Source organism: Taeniopygia guttata, chromosome 24, assembly GCF_048771995.1.
Source record: "Taeniopygia guttata chromosome 24, bTaeGut7.mat, whole genome shotgun sequence".
In the NCBI taxonomy this organism is placed as follows: Eukaryota; Metazoa; Chordata; class Aves; order Passeriformes; family Estrildidae; genus Taeniopygia; species Taeniopygia guttata.
The window spans coordinates 5778273-5798434 of NC_133049.1; the positions used below are offsets into that span (position 1 = coordinate 5778273).

The following is a 20162-nucleotide window of genomic DNA, read 5'->3' on the forward strand; positions in this document are numbered from 1 at the left end:
TTGCCCAAACACTCTGAAAAACACATCCCACGCCTCATCCCCTTTCTGCGGGTCTGGGAGTGATCCCACCTCCAGCGCCCGGCTGTCTGCCTGCCTCAGCCGCTGCACGCCCGGACAGGCAGGAGCTGGCAGGTCTGCGAGCCCCTCCGGCGGCGGGGCCGTGCCGAGCCGTGCGGGGCCGTGCGGGGCTGGGCGGAGCGCTGCGGGGCTGGGCGGCCACAGCGCTGCCTGTGCTGCTGGGGGGGATCAGCGGCTGCGGGCGGTGGGCAGGCACCGCGCCTTCCTCCTCCTCCTCCTCCTCCTCTCCTCCTCCTCCTCCGCCTGACGTCAGCCCGCGGCCCCGCTCAGTCTGGGGCTGCCGGCGGCGGGCATGGCTGGGGGGCGGCGGCCGGTGGGGCTCGCCCTGGGCTGGGGCTGCTGCCTCCTGCTCTGCTGCGGTGAGTGGCTGCGGGAAGAACCGGGCGGTGCGGGAAGAACCGGGCGGTGCGGGAAGAACCGGGCGGTGCGGGAGGGAAAGGCGGACCGCGCACCTGCGGAGCGCTGCCGGGGATGTCCCCCTCTCCGGGGACACTGCAGGACCGGCTCAGCCCCGCTGCAGCTCCCCGGGGTGTCCCCCGGACCGGTGTCCCCGCGGAGGGACCGGCGGCGCTGCGCCCCTCGGGCGGTGCCTGGCGCGGCTCCGGGAATGTTCGGATCGCGGGGTCGGGGCAGCGCAGGTGGGATCGGCCCTTCCCAGCCTGTGTCCCCGCCCGGCCGGCCCCGCAATCCGCAGCAAGGCGGGTCTGTGTCCCCCGTGCCGCTCCCGGGGCCCCTCTCACCCCCCGGGGCAGCGCAGTTTGTGGGGTGCCCCACGTGCGTTCAGGGTGAGCTGGTTGTTGTTAGGAACATCCACCCCTTTCCTTCTAAGGAGTTTTCCCCCGAGCGCTGTGTTTCTCTTGGCTTTTTTTTTTCGTGCTTTCTTTTTTTATCCACTTTCCAGTCCATTTTCACCCTCGAGGGGTGGCTGCGCTTCCTGCCCTGCCCCGCTCCCCGCATCCCGCCCGGTGTGCCGGCTGCTCCCTGCCCCGCTGGGCTGCGGAGGTGGCCCCGCCGCTGGGAACCTGCCCGGGCCGAGCTGCTGCAGCCAAAATCAGGCTCCGAGCACAGTCTGGAGCCTGCTGCTCCCACCCCCGTCCCGTGCCGGGATCCCCTTCCCACAGCACATGTGCCGAGCCAGGAGTCTCTCAATGCTTGGCGGCGTCGGTGTATTTGGAAGCCCAGCCACGTGAAAGGTTTGATGATTCCCAGAAGCACAAGGGGCTACAGCCAAGACATTCCCAGGTCAGCCAGAGCTGCTGGAACGGGGGCTGAGCCCACCCCGGGGCTGCCTGAGCCCACCCCGGGGTGCTCAGCCACCCCATCCCTTTGTGCACCGCAGTCTGGCTGTTGGGTGTCTGTGCCTTGTCACCCAGCTGCGGGGTGGGGTTGATTTCTTTGCCTCTCCAGGTGCACATGACAGGATTCTGACAGGGTGCTGGGGTTGTTTTGGGGTGCGAGGTGCTGCAGCAGAGCCCGGGCTCCGTCCCCATCCCGGGCAGGGCGGAGGCCAGTGGTGTGTGGAGGTGTTGGGCGCTGGTGGTGGTGCTGCTTCCTGCGGGGCTGCGGCTCTGCGGCCTCTTCTTCTCTCTGGGAAGAAGACAGGATGTGGGTGATGCTGTTTTGGGGCACCGCAGCTCGGGGATCTGCAGCTTTCCGAGGGCATAGGAGGGTAGCATGTGTGGCTGTGCCGGGAGCAGGCAGGATCTGGCCGCAGCTGGTTTCCTCGAGGAGGGAACACAAACCCAGGGAAACCTCAGGAATCCCATGTGCGGCTCCAGAGCCCTGCGGTGCCTCTCTTGCTCCGGGCCGGGGGCTCTGTGCTGCCAAGGCAGCCGCACTTTTCGCCTTCTCGCCGCACACCTCGGCTCTGCAGGAGGCTGGCGAGGGACTCTGCTGCTCCCCACCCCCTTCCCCAGCTCTAAAAGCAAATCTTTGTTCTTGTGGAGCTCTGGCTGCCGGCCGGCTGTCCGCCAGCCAGATGGAAAAGGCACGGGGGGCTCTCCTTCCTTCCCCGCTTCGCCGCCTGCAGCCGCCCTCTCCACATCCACAGATCTCCAGGTCTCTGCCTGGAGCTGTGCCAGGCTCTCGGGGTGCATGGAGCTCTGTTCTGCAGCTGTGCTGCTCCACGCGTGGCTGCTGGGGCTCCCCAGGTTCCACCACCAAACCTGCAGGGAGGATCGCCAAGTCCCCGCAGCCGGCTGTGCCAGGCTGGCTGTGCCAGGCTGGCTGTGCCCAGCGCCTCTGTAGCCTGCCCACGCACAGAGCAAAAGGTCTTGGAGCTGTAGAAGCGAGCCTTGTGTCCCCAGGGTTGTGGGGGACCTTGTGAGTGTCCCCTTGTGTCCTTCTTCCAGCCTGTCCCGGAGGAGGTGGGGAGCAGTGAGCCCTTTTTCCAGGCAGGGTCGGGGCTGCAGCGACCGTGTCAGCCTCCTCAAGGGCAGTGGATGGCTGGGGGGGTTGTGATCCTGATGCCAGCCCCGGATGCCAGCCATTCTCCAGCTCTGAGCTCATGATTTCGCTTGCTCCGCTGCCTGGTAGAGGGCTCTCATGCCGAGCGGGTCAGGGGGAGGGCCAGCTGCTCTCCGGGGGCTGGCTCTGCCTGGGGCCTCGCCAAGGTCTGAGGATGATGGAGAGGCAAAATCTGGCCTGGCTGCTGCATTCAGGGTGCCGGGGCTCAGGGGAGGCAGCAGGGACCCAGCCCAGCTTGCCCAGTTGTGCCCTCCTGCAGCAGGAGCCAAGTCGTGGCTGTACAGGTGGGCAGCTGCTTCCTGTGCAAAGTTATCTTTTGTATTCTCAGCCAGTTTCCTGTCCCCGCTGCCTGCTTATCTCTGGGACTTTCACCTGTTTTTCCAGCACCTTCTTTGCTGTGCCGTGATTTGTCCATCCCTCTTTGCCAGCTGTGATACGCTGAGGGGATGGGCGAGGGCCCAAACCTGTGTGTTGGGGAGCTCTGAGGTGGCTGGTCCTGCATTGTCAGGGCCTTTGCTGTGCCAGGAGGGCTCCTGGCTGCGTTTTGGCTTTGTGCCACCACAGAGCCACTCCAAACAAAGCATTTTGTGGGCACGGCGCTGCCCTTTGAAGTGTGGCGGAGCGGGCGCTGTCAGGGGAGATGTTGACACAGCTGCTTCCCCCAAGCCTCTGTCCCCAGCTCCCGTACCTGGGCTGGCTCTGCTGCTTGGGGACAGGCTGCTGTCCCCTCTGCAGGGCTGTGTGCCAGCCCAGGGCGTGCAGAGCCCCCTTTGCTGTGGCAGGGATGGTGGCAGTGGCACTGCCAGCCTTGCTGTGATGCCGCCCTTGTCTCTGCTCTGCTCCCAATCCTTGGGAAGCTGCTCCGTGCCCTGTCCTGGATCAATAGCCATTACCTTTCCATCCTCTCTGGAGCAGGGCCAGCAGCTCCATTACTGCTGTGGGCAGCTGGGCTGGGAGGAAGAGGGTGCAGGGATGGGCGAGCTCCGCTCAGAGGGGTGTGGGCTTTGTGCCGTGCGTGGGCAGAGCCTTGGGAATGCTGCAGGGATGGATGCTTGAACTGCTGGGTTCAGAGCTTGTGGAGGGACCTGGCAGTCCTGGCTGGGGATGTGCTGCCTCCCATCAGTGTCCTGGGGACGCAGCTGGTGGGGCAGGACACGCCATGTGCCCCCTTTGGGTACAGGATCGCTGGCCCGAGCCCGTGGGCATGGCAGTGGGGTCCTGGCTGTCACTCCACAGTGTGTAGAGCACAAGGCACGGCTCTGCCCCACAGCTTTTGGGGGATGGAGATGGGGACAGGCTGTGCTTGGACAGCCCATTCTTCCCCATCCTTCCTGCCCCTAACAGCAAATTCTGCCCCACAGCTGCAGCCAGCAAGCTGGAGATCTCCATGCCATCCGTGGTGGAAGTGGAGTTGGGGGGCACAGCCAGGATCGAGTGCAACTTCTACATCCCTGAGAATGCTTCCTACACCTACATCGACTGGTTCTACGTGAGTGCCGGCCTGGGGGAGCGGCTCTGCCTGCTGGGCTGGGCTGGCAGGAAAGAAAAAGCCACCCCAATGGGCTGGCAGGGATGGGTTGGGATGGGATGCCAGGCAGCCCCGCAGAGCAGCTGCCCAGGGGTGCCACCCTCAGCCAGCCTGGCCCCTCGCCCTGCAGGTGGACCGCAGCAACAAGCAGGTGAGGCTGTTCCATGTCACGGCCGGCGGGGTCATGCAGGACGACACCGACTACAAGCAGCGGCTGTCCCTGGGGGAGGACAAGGCCCTGTCCCTCAGCGCGGTGACACTGCAGGACGCCAGGACCTTCATGTGCCAGGTGGGAGCTGGCAGCTACGGCGTGGGCGAGAGCAGCACCGAGCTCAGCGTCTACAGTGAGTGGCAGCACCCCTGGGCAGCTGCTCTGTGGGGCTGGCTGGGATCCCATCCCAACCCATCCCTCCTAACCCCTCTGGGGTGGCTTTTCTTTCCAGAGGTCCCCACCACCCCTGAGATTGAGCCCGTCTCAGGAGGCATCTCTGTGCACAACAGTGAAACCCCCGAGGTGAGGAGAGGCTGCAGGCAGGGTTAGCAGGGACAGGCTCCCTGCTCAGCCTGAGTGCACTCACGGCTCTCTCTGCCACACAGATTGCCAAGTGTGTGAGCAAAAACAGCTTCCCAGCCCCCAACATCACCTGGCACAGGAACGGGGAGCAGCTGCACAACCAGGAGAACGGTGAGTAGGGCTGGGGCGGGCAGCCAGGCGGGCAGAGGGGCTGGGGGCTGGCAGCCAGAGGAGGAACCCTCCTCTGTGTGTCACCTCCCTCCTGGCCGTGTCCCCGCAGACGTGGCCATCCTGTCGACGGTGACGCGCGAGTCGAGCGGGCTGTACACGGTCAGCAGCACGCTGTACGCGCCCGTCACGCGCGAGGACCGCCACTCCCGCTACCACTGCACCGTGCACTACTGGCTGCAGGGCCACAGGCGTGCCCTGGACTCGCAGCGGGTCAAAATCAACGTTTTCTGTGAGTCTGGGGCCGGGGGGTGCGCTGGTGCCCTGCAGTGGGGCTGAGCTCTGACTCTGCCCATCCCACCCCAGACCCCGCCGAGCACTTGACGCTGCAGGTGGTGCCGTCCTCGACGCTGGTGAAGGAAGGGGACAATGTCACGCTGGTCTGCGAGGCTGATGGGAACCCACCGCCCGTTTTCAGCTTCTTTAAGAAAAACGTGAGGCTGGGGGGACCCCCGGGCACCTCTCCCTCGGCAAACAGCTCCTGGTTGCTCCTTGTGCCCTGCCCGGAGGGTGCTGGGGAGGGGAGGCAGTGGCTGTGTGGGGCTGACCCTGCTCTGTGCCCACTGCCTGCAGCTGGATGACTGGCAGGATGTGACACCGCTGGCAGACCCCGACAACGGCGTCCTGAAGCTGCACGACGTGAATAAAACCAGCAGCGGCACGTACAGGTGCCAGACCCTGGACCTGGATGATCTGTCACAGATAGAGGAGGAGGTGGATCTTGTTGTGAACTGTAAGAGAGAGGGGACTGGACCCTGTGGGCCTCATGGTGGGTGCTTTGTGCCTCCTGCTCACCCTGCCCCGCTCTCCATCCCTCTCCTAGACATTGAAGGGGTCCATGTGAAGATGGAGCCATCCTCAACCCTTCGTGAAGGGGACAGTGTGATGCTGAGCTGTGATGCCAACAGCCCCGTGGGCCTGAAATACCAGTGGAGGGATGAGAAGGTGAGTAGGCATGCCAGTTCTGCTGTGCCCAGGCTCAGCCTGGGCTTTGCAGCAAATCAGGCAGAGTGTCCATCTGTCCTGAGAGGCCAAGGGAAGGATTCCCTCTTTCATGGACCTGCACTGTCCACCCCACTGTTGTCACCTCCTGGCCAGTACTGCAGGGAGGCCCTGTGCCTGCAGATTCTCTCACTGTGCACAGAAGGGTTGAAGCTCTCTGGGACATGGGCACAGAGGGCTCATTGCTGGGGACATTCCTTCCCACCAGGGCAAGAAGCTGGTGGAAGGGAACCAGCTCTTCCTGAAGAACCTCACCTTCGAAACCTCCAGCAACTTCAGCTGCAGGGTGATGGCCCCGAGCGTGCCAGGGCTGGAGCAGAGCAAGAAGGTGTCCGTGGCTGTGGAGGGTAAGGCCTGGCCTGGGTGCAGAGTGACCCCTGGGTGCAGAGTGACCCTTGGGTGCAGAGTGACCCTGAGTGCAGAGTGACCCCTGGGTGCCCAGCACCCGTTCCCCACGAGCTGTGGGTGCAGAGTGACCCCTGCCTACCCAAAACCCATTCCATCGAGAGGTGTGGGTGCAGAATGACCCTGGGTGCACAGTGACCCCTGGGTGCAGAGTGACCCCTGGGTGCCCAGCACCCATTCCCCAGGAGCTGTGGGTGCAGAGTGATTCCTGCCTACCCAAAACCCATTCTATTGAGAGCTGTGGGTGCACAGTGACCCCTGGGTGCAGAGTGACCCCTGGGTGCCCAGCACCCATTCCCCACGAACCGTGGGTGCAGAGTGACCCCTGCCTGGCCAGCACCCCCTCCCCAGGAGCTGTGGGTGCAGAGTGACCCCTGGGTGCAGAGTGACCCCCGGGTGCCCAGCACCCATTCCCCAGGAGCCGTGGGTGCAGAGTGACCCCTGCCTACCCAAAACCCATTCTTTTGAGAGCTGTGGGTGCAGAGTGACCCCTGGGTGCCCAGCACCCATTCCCCAGGAGCTGTGGGTGCAGAGTGACCCCTGGGTGCCCGGCACCCGTTCCCCAGGAGCTGTGGGTGCAGAGTGACCCCTGGGTGCCCGGCACCCGTTCCCCAGGAGCTGTGGGTGCAGAGTGACCCCTGGGTGCAGAGTGACCCCTGGGTGCAGAGTGACCCCTGGGTGCCCAGCACCCGCTCCCCAGGAGCCGTGGGTGCTGATGCCCCCTGTCCCCAGGGAAGCCGCGGATCGTGGCCATCAGCTCCCCGCTCTACGTGCGCCAGGACGAGGTGATCAACCTGACCTGCAAGGCCATCGCCTTCCCCCCGCCCACGGTGCAGTGGAGCATCAACGGCACGGTGAGAGCGGGCAGGGGCCAGCCTGGCACGGCCGAGGGGCTGCCCAGGCGCTGAATCCTGCCCTGCCTGCCCTGCCCAGGCTCACGAGTTCGTGGACAAGCAGCACATCGCCAGCAACCTGACGGTGCGGGTGAGCCACGAGCTGCTGCAGGCGGGAGCCATGTGCCGGGTGTCCAACAAGCTGGGTGTCAGTGAGAAGCACATCCAGCTGCTGGTGGGTGAGTGTCAGGCACTGCTCGCTGTGCCAGGAGCCCCCAGCAGTGTCAGTCCAGGCTGACCGTGCTGCTGTGGCGTGGCTGAGCTCGGTGTCTTTCCCTCCCTCCTTGCTCCTCCAGATGATTCCATCAGGAAAGGTCAGTCTGCTGACACGGGTTATGCTCAGCTCTAGGCTGGGGAGGGAACGTGGCTGCTGGCTCTGCACTGCTTCTGGTGCTGCTGCTTTTCCTGCCAAGGCAGGAGGGAGGTGGAGGCTCTGTCCCCAGCCGTGGAAAGCTGCCTGCTTGTCCTCAGCGAGGCCACCAAGTGCAGCTTCTGCAACCCAAACCTGCTGGGCGAGGAAGCAGAGGGATGGCCTGGTGCCCTGCAGGAGTTCCTGTTATCCACCCTCCTGTGGCACACGTGGCATGGCAGCCCTGAATTACAGAAACAGAATTACAGTTTCTTACAGAAACTGCCCCAACAGGGCATTTCTGTACTGAAATCTGCATCCTGCAGGCAGCTGGGGGAGCACTGGAGCTTTTTTGGGAGAAGGAACCCTTTTCCTAACGCAGAAGGGAAGCTGGAGAGGGTCATGGTGGGACAGGCATTAATTTCTTCCTCTCCCCGTTGTGTTCAGATCAAAAGTCAACAGCAGAGAGCCAAGGGGTGATCATCGTGGCCATCATCGTGGCCATCCTCGTGGTGGCCGTGCTGGGCGCTGTCATCTACTTCCTGCACAAGAAAGGCAAGATCCCGTGTGGCCGTGCCGGGAAGCAGGACATGTAAGCACTGCCACCGATCCCCCAGGGGCCTGTGGGGCTGGGGGTGCTTGAGATTACTCACGCTTCCCATCCCCATCCCATCTCCCATCCCATCCCATCCCATCCCCATCCCATCCCATCCCATCTCCCATCCCATCCCATCCCCATCCCATCTCCCATCCCCATCCCATCCCATCCCATCCCATCCCATCCCATCCCATCCCATCCCATCCCATCCCACGCTCCTGCTCTCCCTTCCCGGCGCACAGCGGGGCGGGATCGTGTCCTTGGCACCACGCCGTGGGCTCAGCAGCTTCTCCAGCTTCCCACAGGGCACTGCCATGCAGGGAGGAGACAGCAGAGTGGTAGAGCAGCCAAGGCCCCTCCCTGGGCAGCCCAAAGCCTCCTGTGAGCTGGAGTCTCTCTGACCCCGAGATGGAGCCCCAGGGCTCGGCCAGCCACGTGCCCTCCCACGCGTCTCAAAAATTGTCACCTCCCTCCCCTAGCACAAAGCCAGAGGCCCGTAAAGACAAGATTGTAGTTGAAGTTAAGTCAGATAAACTTCCCGAAGAGGCGGGGCTCCTGCAGGGCGCCAACGGCGAGAAGAGAGCTGCAGCTGACCAGGTAGGACAGAGCGACGGGCACGGCCCGCCCGGGGCTGCCCGGGGCTGCCAGCGCTGCTCGGGCACGGGGCTGCCCCCAGGTAACGCTTTGGGCACGGGGCTGCACCCAGGTAACGCTTTGCTCCCCTGCTCCAGCACTGCCCACCCTGCACAGGCTCCATCATCCATCAGCAGCGCTCGGGGGAACTGGGGGGACGGGAGGGGACAGGTGACAAAGTGCTGGTGGCAGGGCCCTGCTTGGCTCTGCCACATTCCGCAGGGCAGCAGGAGCTAAAATGGAAAGATGTGTGGCCACAAGTCAGAGCAGGGAGCAGGAATGGCTCCTCTGAGCTCTTGGGATAAATCCTTTGGGACGTGTATTGTCCCCTCACCCGGGATGGAGCAGCTTTTTAGTGTCACTGCTGGGCCACCACCGCCCATGCCAGCCACAAGAGCAGCCCAGAGCCCACTGTGGTTTTATCTGCCCCTGCCTGGCTCTGCACGGCTCACACCGTGCCACCCTGGGGTGCCCCAGCTGTCCCCACGGCCCTGTGTGTGTCACTGCCACCCCTGCAGGGTTTGTGTTCGTCCCTAACCGTGTGTTTCCCCTCTCCCTTTCTCCGCTGGCGGGACTGAAGAGCGAGAAATACATCGATCTGAGAAACTAGAGAGGAAAACCTACTAAGTGCTTTCTTCCTTCAAACCTTTCCTGCTCTTGGATTGCCTTCTCCCACCCCTGCTGCAGCCCCTGGGGAGCACGGCCAGAGAGCACACGGGTGTCCCCGAGCTGGGGACACCTCCCTGCCTCACCTGGCCACTACCTCAGCCCTGGGCTCGCAGGTGTTGCCTTAGCAGCAAAGCTGGACTCGCTTTACTACTCCAGAGAAGCCACAGCAATATTAGGAAGAATTATATCCCATTAATCCCTACTTTGGTGGAAGGATTTGAGGCTCTTTCAGGTAATCTGTTCTGTACGTGTTGTGGGAAGGTTTGGACGCGTTCTTTTTGCCCTGACCTTGCTCAGAGGGGCTGGTGGAATTTGGGTTTGGGGATGTCTGAGGCACCTTGGCTGTAGTGGGTGCAGGTTGGAGGAGGGAGGAGCAGAGGGGGTGTGTTAGGGAGGGTTTGAGTGCTTTGCTTTGTCTTTGAGCCGTTCCCAGTTTATCGTTCCCAGTTTATTGTGCTGCGATCCCACAGAGGAGAGGAGAGGAACTGGCAGAGCAAGGCAGGGGTGCCAATCTCCAGAAAGCCTTGAGGGTGTGTGGTTTGGCTGTGCTGACCCGAGGGGCAGGGCTCCCCTCTCCCCTCTCAGTTTGGTGTGTTGTAGGGACACTGCAGCAGCAGCACCAGAGCTCCCACACACCAAAATTCAACTTCAGACAGGGCCAGTCAGCGACATCTCAGGGTTTTTTTGTGCTCAGCCATTGCCAGCCCCAGGTCCAACCCCTCTCTGGGCTTCGCTGCCACCCTCTGGCCCCACTGGGAGGAGGGAGATGGGCAAGAACCGGCCACAAACTTCCTCTCAGTGCCACCCTCCGAGCTCTGCTGCCCACAAAACTCCGTCCCTGGGTGTCCCATCCCAGCCCTGGCACAGCAGATTCATCCCCTCCTGCTACACGTGGTGTCCAAGCAAAAGCTTTGGTTTATATATATATTTTTGTTGGATTGTGTGTACATTTCCAGGAGTTTTGTTTCTTTTTTTTTGTTCTGTTTTTGTTGTTGTTCGATACTTGCGAGGTTTTTTGTTTTTTTTTATATATGTGAAAATAAAGTACGGATTCAAAGCTGAGTTGGTGGAGTTTGTTCCCACAGGCAGAAGGGTGGGAAGGGCATTCCATAATCCCATGGAGGTTCCAACAGGATCCATTTATGCCCCTGTGGCTGCTAATAAAACACTAATTACTGCCAGTGCTAATAAATCTGTTCATTCTAATAATAATAAATACAACAATAAAGAAATAATCGTAATTCTAGGCTGTAATAGGTGATCATACCACTGGATCTTAAAAAATAATATTGTAAATAGAATTTACTATTAGAATTTATTGATTATTGAATTAATAGCTAATATCAGTAGTGTAGGTGCTAATGCATACAGGAGATGATAATAAACACTAATAAACAAATGCTACTAATTAATAAAAATATATTAATAAAGCTAAAAAGCAGCCCATCAGTACCCTGAGAGGACAGAGGGCAAATGATGGGTGACACCAAAATGTCCCTTCTCCTTTGGCCCCAGCTTGTCAGAATTAATTCCTTCATCAATTATTGGAGACTCAAATGACCTAAAGTAACCCCTGTGACCTAAAGTAACCCCAAAATGGGCCTCAAATGACCTCAAATGACCCCAATGACCTAAAGTAACCCCAAAATGGGCCTCAAATGACCTAAAGTAACCCCTGGAAAAATCAAAAAATCCTCAAATGACCTCAAGTAACCCCTATGACCTCAAATGACCCCAATGACCTAAAGTAACCCCGATCAGGGCCTCAAATGACCTCAGATGACCCCAATGACCTCAAGTAATCCCATATCTTAATTTCACCCCAATTACTCTCATTTCACCCCACAGTGGCTCTCTGTGGGCTCCCACTTGGCCCCTGGGACCTGGGTGTCCCCCTTTGGGGACAAATAATAACTTTTTAATAATAACTTGATTATTATTTCTATTTGTTATATCTACTTTATATGTGAAATATGCATATATTGATAGATATGAATAGATATCAACGAGGATTCAATTAATGCATTCAAATATATATAATTATTTTCCTCTCTTTGTTGGTAATACATTTTATTTTCTATCTTTGTTAATAGTACATTCTAATAACTCTGTTCTAGAATTGTGTGAGATATTTATTTATTGATTGATTTCTATAATTTCCATGCAATAACTTTAAAAGTCTGCAGAATATTCCCATGGATTCCCTTGGATTCTCTTCCTGGGTGGTAACTTCATGTTCTTCTTGGTCCTGATGGATTAGGTCCATTTAATCATTGATCCTCTCAGAATATGTTTAATTATTATAATCTTTATATCAATCTTTCCTGGCGTCTGTCAGTGGCCAGAATATAAATTTGAATTTAACAGATAATTGTGGTGATAATTATAAAATAACTGGTCCAAAGTCAGTCTGCAAAGGATCCAGGAGATTGAAATCCTAAAATTTTCTTTTTCCATCACTCACAGAAGCACCACAACACACACACGTCTGCTACAACAAAGGAAATTTTATTTAAAAATAAAACTTTGTTTTGTTTTCTTTCTTACTGACACAGGTGAATGAAATCCCAAACAAAGAAGCTCTTAGTGGGCAGCATACAAGGATGGAAACAATTAATAAATAACATTAGTATAACCTCTAAACATTAACAATGCATCTGCAAACAAAATGAGGACTTTAAACCAAGTGAACCTTAAAGCTCAGCTACTCTCTGTAAGAATATTTACCTTCTGTTTTTCCTTATTCTTTACAGATCTGAAAGGATTAAATACTGCTATTATAATTTTATATTAATGACACTATTATACTTTTTTTTTTAAAATATCTCGTGAAAATCTCAACATTTTTTAACACTGATATTTTACAAATTGGTATTTGTCATCCGTGAGAAAGAAAAACAGTAACAGCAATTCTTCCTCCACTGGGAATTTCAAAGAAAAAAGATTTTTAGGAGGAACTTTAAAAATAAATGTCCTTATTCCCCACTAATCTTTAAAGCGGCACCTCTGAGAAGGTGCCCTGGGAGTTGCATTTTTTCTTGCTCAACTGAAAAAAAAAAAAAAAAAAATAAAACGAACAAAACCCCACCAAACCGCCCAAACAAAGCGCGTTTGCAGTAAGGAGCCTGCCTCAGGATCAGCTCCCGCTCCCCACAGCTCCTGCTCCTTTTGGGAGTGTTTCCCTCTCCTGCTGGGAGCGTTCCCTGCTTCTTTTTGGGAATGTTTCCTGCTCCTTTTGGGAGTGTTTCACGCTCCTTTTGGGAATGTTTCCTGCTCCTTTTGGGAGTGTTTCCCTCTCCTGCTGGGAGCATTCCCCACTCCTTTTGGGAGTGTTCCCAAAAAAACTCCTTTTGGGAGTGCTCCCAAAAAAACTCCTTTTGGGAGTGCTCCCCACTCCTGTTGGGAATGTTTCCTGCTCTTTTTGGGAGTGTTTCACGCTCCTGTCGGGAGTGCTTCCCACTCCTGTTGGGAGCATTCCCCACTCCTTTTGGGAGTGTTCCCAAAAAAACTCCTTTTGTGAGTGCTCCCCACTCCTGTTGGGAATGTTTCCTGTCTTTTTGGGAGTGTTTCCCACTCCCTTTGGGAGTGTTTCCTGCTCCTGTTGGGAGCATTCCCCACTCCTTTTGGGAGTGCTCCCCACTCCTGTGTTGGGAATGTTTCCTGCTCCTGTCAGAAGTGTTTCTCCTCCTCTTGGGAGTGTTCCTTTCTCCTGCTGGGAGCATTCCACACTCCTGTTGGGAGCATTGGGACCGTTCCCCACTCTTTTTTGGGAGCATTCCCCACTCCTGTTGGTTGTGTTTCCTGCCCATTCCTGTTGGGAGCATTCCTCACTCCTTTTGGGAGCATTCCCCACTCCTATTGGGAGCATTCCCCACTCCATTTGGGAGCATTCCCCATTCCTTTTGGAGTGTTTCCCATTCCTTTGGGGACAGCCCCAGCATTTCTGACCCCATCCCACGATCCTGACTTGGCCCCGAGCTCGGCACAGCACCAGTCCAGACACGGCAGCTCCACGGCTGAAATGCTACAAAACACAGTGTCAGAGTCCAGCGAGCACTGCCCACCTCTCCTGCTCCTGCTTTTCACCCCATCCCAAAGCAGTTTGGTGCTGCTTGTCCAGCTCTGCTCATCGCCCCAGAGGGGTGGATTCTATCCAGCCTGGCCATGCAGCATCCCCTTAAGAAAGGCACTAGACATTTGGGTTGTTTTTCCTTTTTAAAGTAGCATCAGAAAGGTAATTTTCTTAAGAATAAAGAAGAGGGAGGTCAAGGGAAAGAAGAGCAATCGATCTTGGGCTTAGAAAGAACAAGAAAAATCCACTGGGCAGTGCCTGGATGGAGCTGGCAGAGCACAGCCACAAGACATGGCCAGGACTCTGCTGCCCACAGTGGAATCAGCAAATTCTTAACGTGTCTAAGGAAGAAAAGGCAAGACTTAAGTTTCTTAAATCAGTTTGAGACATGAACAAGTGCACAGAAAGGACACATGCAGAGAAATCAGCGATACATGCCACAAAGATTGCTCTCTCTAATCTCTAATACCCAGAACAACACCCACAGGAACATCTCTTGGCACATAGACCCCAAGGACAGGCCTGGAACAGCTCTGCCAAGCAGGATTTCATGGAAATTACAGCCAGCCTGCCCTGAGGGGCTTGGAGGGGACAGGGAATCACTGGTGCCACACAGGCTGGGCAGGACAAGAGTTAAGGCTTTGGAGCTGGCTGGATTGGCATGGCTCAGCCATGGCAAGAGTCACACTGAGCTCACACAGCTCCAACCAACACAGAGCCCAGCAGGAGCTGGAAAAGAGGGAAATAAACCCCTCACTGAAGGGTTTGCACCTGCATCTCCAGGACTGTTTGGCTGCTCAGGCTCCTCAGTGTGTCCCCAGGGCTGGCCTGGCTCCTCCAGAGGCTCCCACACATCCCACAGGGAGCAGGACTGGCACCCCTGGCAGGGGCACAGGAGGAAGAGCAGCTCTTCCTCCCCTCTCCTTGCTTCCCCAGGGCTGCCCAAACAGCGAAGGGGGTCAGGGAGCATGGCAGGAGATCTCCCCACACTGCCTCAGAGCGTTTTCTCCACCACAGAGAGGAGTCAAGAGACACTTCAGCCTGCCTGCAAGCCACTGCAGCAGTTCAGAAAGCTGCAGGGCTAGAGAGAAACGTCAACTTGAATTAAAAAGCCACTTTCTGCTCTGCAAACACTCCTGAAGGCCTCTCTGCCGCTGCAGCCATCTGGCCCAGCCTCTGGATTCCTCAAAAGGCCACACTGCACCCGACTGCCAGAATCACTCCAGCAATATTCCAAGCTGCAGCCCTCAGCCCAGTGACCTCTGCTGACCTCAGGGAGATGCAAATAATGCTGGACATGCTCCAAAGGCCAGGAGCCTCTCAGGCTGTGATCTGTCTGTGCCTCCTGGATCTAAATCCTCTCCAAAGGAACCATCCACTCCTCTAATATGAACAGAGTTAAGTAGCTGAGTAGGCAAGTCAGGTTTTTCCAATGCAACAGCTGAGTTCTGACCTTTAAAACCATGTGATCACAAATACAGAATTTTTTCCCCAGGTCTGTTTTAACACCAGACCTGGCAATACCTTAGAGAAATGGAAATGGAAAGGAGAGCCCCCATGTTGTTTGGACAGCCATGCAGAGAACTGCTGCACTTCTGTGACTACAAAGCAGGTGAAATTCCAACAAACACATCAGCTGCATCTACCAATTCCACGAAACACCCTGGCACGACGATGGCTCCTGCAAAAGCTCTCTGGAGGAATGTGTGTGAAGGCCACTAGTCTGCAACAGCCACCATGCAATGAAGATAAATAAAACATCCTATTTACCAGGTGCAACATTCCTGGGGAAGAGCAATGGGAGTGTCCAGTGACGGCTGCTCCAGCCCAGCAGGGCCACAAATCACATTTGAGCACTGAAGCACAAAATGCTCAAGGCTAGGAGAGGAGAAGCAGCAGCCTCAGTTCTTTGCTCTTGCTGAAATTCTTTGCCCCCTCTCCCACCCCTCAAAACCACACCAAGCTCCTCCAGCTGCTGGAATCTGGTGCTGCCAGTGCAAGAGCACAAACACACACGAGAGAAATCCAACTCCCAGCACTGCCAGGACCAAAATCCCTGACAGAAGCTCATCCTGCTACCAGGCAGCAAGGGAGGACTGGAATCAGAAGCAATAACTGCTATTGTTACAGGTGAGAGGGACACACCACAGCCAACAGGAAGCAATCAAAGGATTCTTCCAAGGTCTCCTATAAATTCCCAGCAGAAAGTGACCTCCCAGCTTCTCTAAAAAGCCTGAGCCAGACACACAGCAGCGAACAGATCCAAACCTAGTACCATGAACCACAGGACACACCACACTGACCTCGAGACTTTTGTTTCTCTGAGCATCCACTTAAAATTCACAGCACAAAACAACTCCCCCCAGCCTCCAGGGCATCAGCTCGGGGATTCCTTGTCACCATACCTTTCTCCACCAACACCCTGGAAATAAATCTGTTCTCTCAGACAAGAGGTAGGGGTAAAGGACTCCAAGACACACACTGTATAAAACACCGCTCCGCTCCATCGCACTGCTTTGAAATCTGGAACCACGAAAACCTGATAACTGATTCTCTGAAAGAGGCAGGACTGACCTCAGCACGAAGTCTCTAAAGGAACCCCCTTCCCCTTTGGTGCACAGCTGGGCAAGCAGCTGCCCAGGCAGTTGGTCCACAGCAGCTCAGGCGTGGAGGTGCCCGTGTGCTATGTGGCCACGTGCGCCGGGGAGGAGATGGACACGAACTCCCGCAGAATATTCTTGGCCATCTCAATATTGTTATGTGCAATGACCAGAGCTTTCTGAATGTCCTGATATGAGTAGCCTTGGCTCATGAGGTTCTCGATCTCGCTGGAGAGGTGCAGGGAGGAGCTGGCCCCGCTGCTGGCTCCTCCTGCCTGGCAGCTCCCGGCTTTCCGCTCCGAGTTGATGCGCCGGGGCAGCGGCTTTGGCGGCCGCTCGGGGACCTGGGAGCCGTCCGAGAAACCTGCGAGGAGAAACAAGGGCATCACTCCAACGGAAACACGTGGGAATTTTGTTTGGAACGACAGCAGGGGGATAAATGGCACTTCAAAAAGCTGTCACTGAGCTTTGTCGCTTTCTCCAACCCTTTTATCTTCCTTCCCAAGCTGCTCAGCTTCCCTGCCTGTGTGCAACAACAGCTAGGGAGGTTTTTCTTAATTAGCAAGGCTCATCAGGCTCATTTATTGGGATAAAACCATATAAAAAATGACATAGGATCTATGTGTGTAAGCAGAGCTCAGATATCAGCCTTAGAATCGGAAAAAATGACCCAGTGAATATTCAATGCACCAGACATCCCATTTCCTCCCAGAATCAGACAGATTTAACTGCCCAGAGACTGCTCCCTCATCTCTGTGTGCACAAACTCAGTCCCAACTCAGCCACCACAACTGCTTCAGCAACTGAATTATGCTCTCTGAAGGGTCAGCAACTGAATTATGTTCTCCTCTTCCTCTGCCGAAGCTCTCCCTGCCTAATGGCAGATCAATAAAGCTGAGCCTGTTCTGCTTTTCCCTGAGTCATTCTGATGTGACACTGCCCTGCAGCCACATCATGCACTGCTGGGAAGAGGAAACAACAGCCAATAAACCAAACAAGTCACCAAACTCTCCAAGGAAAAAACACATTGTTTAATGTGCTCATCCAGCATCTGATTATTTCTGAGTTTTAACCTCCTCTGTCATTGCAGAAAACATTTTTTGCCAATCACAGGAAACTTTTCTACATGGATGTTTGACATCACCTTAAAGAAAGATTTATTTGTCTCCTGGAAAAAGTCCTCAGGGCACTCCACAGAGTTTTCTGGCAGCAGAACTGGAGTGCAACAGACAAATCACGTCCACACAAGCCCTTTTCAAGAGTGAGCACTGCAGCTTGCTCAGAGAAGCAACACTGTGGGGCCTTTCTGAAAAACTTGCACCAAAAGCCCCGAGACAGAGAAGGCTCTTCAGGAACCAGATTCCCTGAAGCTTCCTCAGCGACCACAGCTCAGTCCAGCTCCCTCATCTTCAGAATTCAAGTTTCTCACACATAAAAAGCTTTTTGTACGTGTGAGAAAAAGGTCTGCCCACTCCTCTGCCCCAGACTGCCTTCTGGAATGGCTGTTTCAGCTTGAGCTGGATCGAGTTTCAGAGACCACGGGTCAGTCTGAAAGGACAACTGCTAAGACAGTTATTTTGGTAAATCATTAATTAAAACTGCAGGGTCCAGCTCCTGAGAGCATAAATCTGCCAAGATGAATCCCACAGCAGTCAGGCTTGCCTGCACCAGTGCCTTGCTTCCCACAGCAGTAACAATCAGCATTTTCCACATTTTCCATTTTCCTACCCCTAAAGCAGGACAACAGCAGTGTTATTTCAGGGCTGTAGAAACAGAGTGTCAATGATTAAACTCAGTATTTCAGCTGGGAGGAGGGGTGGGACTCGCTCTGTTCCTTTTTTATCCCTTTCAGCCAAACTCTACAGACACAGGGACAAATTAAAAAAGTGAATGGGGAAGTGGGGCAAAAATAATCAACTTTTCTGCACTAGGAAACTCTTCTCTGTGCTAGAGAAGGTCAGGGAAGTGGAATGGAGAAGTAGGAAAATGGAAGACTCAGTGGGGGAAGGGGTTCTGGGTACAGGAGGTTCTGCCTCCAGAAGGAACAAGAAACTCATTCCTCCTCCTTGGCAAATCACCAGCACATTCAGACTGAAAAACCCCAACAGGAAGAGTTTCAGAGCTTCCCTAAGAGCTGCTTAGCAGGGAATAAGTCAATTATTATTCAGAAAGGCTCCAGGAGACACGAGGCTTTAGTTTTTCCCTCGGAGAATGTGCCTTGCAGCCAGAAGGACACGATGTCCTCCATTCCCCAGGGACAAAAACTTGACCTGGCTGAGCCCCTGGTCCCTGCTCAGAGGAGCTGGGAGCAGCAGGAGCTGTGTGCAGAACACTTGTGCCATCTGCAGGCGCTGGCAGAGCCACAAACCCTGCCAGGCCAGCCCTGCATCTCCCACTTGGCACAGGGGCACGATCCCTGAATGGCCTGGGCTGGAAGGGATCTCTAAAGTCCTTCCCCCCCTGCCATGGGCAGGGACACCTTCCACTATCTCAGAGTGCTCCAACCCTAAATCCAACCTGACCGTGGGCACTTCCAGGGATGGGAAATCCCATCTCACACCCCAGTACACCATGGTACAAAAACAGTCTATGCTTTGTACAAAACAGTGGTTTAAGAAATATACTTTAAGCTGAAAAAAGCTTTTCCTAACTGAGATTTCAGTGCGATTTGCAAGCTCGGGGATTAAACGTCCAAGGCAGCACATTCCAAACTATAAATCAAACAAAAGCTAAAATAAATCGAACAAAAGCTAAAATAAACCAAACAAAATACCTACGAACCGGTACAATTCTGCCTCATAAACCTGATTTTACACCTCTACAACCAAAACCTTCAGTTTCAAGGAGGCAGAGCCAGGCAGCACCAGCAGGGAGAGAGAGGGGAGCTCTCAGACCTGTGGCAGGGTCGTTCTCCAAGGACATGCGGCTGAAGGCAGGGGTGGCATTGGAGATATCGGAGAGCGTGCGGCGCGCGCTGGCCACGGGCAGCGGTGGCTTGGGGACATCATAGCTGTCCTCCTCGTTCTCTGACTCCTCGGGGCCGTTGCTGGCACTGCCTGCTGCCAGGTTCCCCTCATCTGCAAGAGGAGGCACGTTCTGAGCTCTGGGGCTGAGCTGTGTCTCAAGGCAAACTCAGCTCCCCCGTTTTCCAAACGCTGACAGGACACGGGACTAAAGTTTTGCTGTTAAAACCTCACATTTAATGGCAGTTCTTTGCAGAAGGGAAAATTAAGTTAAAAATACTTGATAGATGCAGGTGTATGCACAGACTCATGCTTCCACATACATCCCTGTGGGTCTCAGATTCAGTCAAAGAGAGAAGCGAAAAATTTCTAGCTAGGCAGAAGCCTGAGAAAAAAATGTAAATAATTCTTTATCTCTCTTGTTATTCACATTGTTTATAGTTAAGTTCTATCACTGTGCATCAAGCACTTTGCACCAATAGTGTAGATTATTTTCACTTCAGGACCAATGGAGTTGGTCCTCACGAAGCTCTGTATAAAAGAGCAGGGTATTTTGAATAAATGGGAGTTTTACTCTCAGCAGCCTTCTGATCAGAGTCTTCTCATTCCCGTCCTGCCTCGACAGCAACACATCCCAGCTATTTTAATAACAAAAACAAATGTATTTCCTTTAATTCAGCCTAAAATGCTGTTCCACTGGGAGCAGTTGATGGTAGCCCAGTTCCTCAGCTGTTTTTTAGCACACCCACTCACCAGAAGTGGTGACAGCCTCGAAAGCAGAGGATGCTGCTTGGGAGTGAATGTTGTACATTGCTTCATACATGGAGCCCTCGGGCTGCTGGTCACAGTCCAAAACTCTGAGGGAGAGAAGACATTCCCCATCACACAGGTGGCCACCACCTCCACCCTGTCTCTGTGACAGAGTCTGTGCACAGCTTCTTGTTTTAAGGTGAAACCACCACTGCTCTGTGAAATGTTTGTTCTAGAAAATGCACTGTTAATGTTTATTGCAGTACAGCATCTCAGCTTAAAAGAGTTAAAATGATACCACCAAATCTAATACCACCAAAAATTACATTTTAATTAGAGTTTTGAATTTCAGTTGTTTCTGCTCTCAAAATGTTCTTGGCAGATAGAGTGGGAAGGAAGGGGATATCTGAGTCC

At 55.0% G+C, this 20162-nt stretch overlaps 2 protein-coding genes across 5 annotated transcripts in view; one reads left to right on the plus strand and one right to left on the minus strand.

Annotated features, from left to right (window-relative positions):
* Positions 1–281: 281 nt before the first annotated feature.
* Positions 282–10425, plus strand: MCAM (melanoma cell adhesion molecule). 4 transcript variants are annotated; one of them, XM_032752777.3, is made up of 16 exons: positions 282–437; positions 3906–4033; positions 4203–4416; positions 4516–4586; positions 4670–4757; positions 4867–5046; positions 5121–5248; positions 5388–5547; positions 5638–5759; positions 6025–6163; positions 6954–7075; positions 7155–7293; positions 7411–7428; positions 7911–8055; positions 8541–8658; positions 9275–10425. In XM_032752777.3, the coding sequence occupies exons 1-16, from the start codon at positions 371–373 to the stop codon at positions 9302–9304; spliced, it is 1869 nt and encodes a 622-aa protein (XP_032608668.3). In that variant the 5' UTR covers positions 282–370; the 3' UTR covers positions 9305–10425. The 4 variants fall into 4 exon arrangements, with proteins under 4 accessions (XP_032608668.3, XP_032608671.3, XP_032608670.3 ...); XM_032752780.3 differs by lacking the exon at positions 8541–8658; XM_032752779.3 differs by lacking the exon at positions 7411–7428.
* A 1425-nt stretch (positions 10426–11850) lies between these two features.
* The window catches only part of CBL (Cbl proto-oncogene), a 36153-nt gene continuing 27841 nt past the window's right edge, over positions 11851–20162 (minus strand). The window contains exons 14-16 of the mRNA XM_002193623.7: positions 19752–19855; positions 18930–19112; positions 11851–16399 (exon numbers count right to left, since the gene is read on the minus strand). Of these exons, the coding sequence (XP_002193659.5) occupies positions 16119–16399; positions 18930–19112; positions 19752–19855 (568 nt within the window). The 3' untranslated portion in view covers positions 11851–16118. The remainder of the gene's footprint in view (positions 16400–18929; positions 19113–19751; positions 19856–20162) is intronic.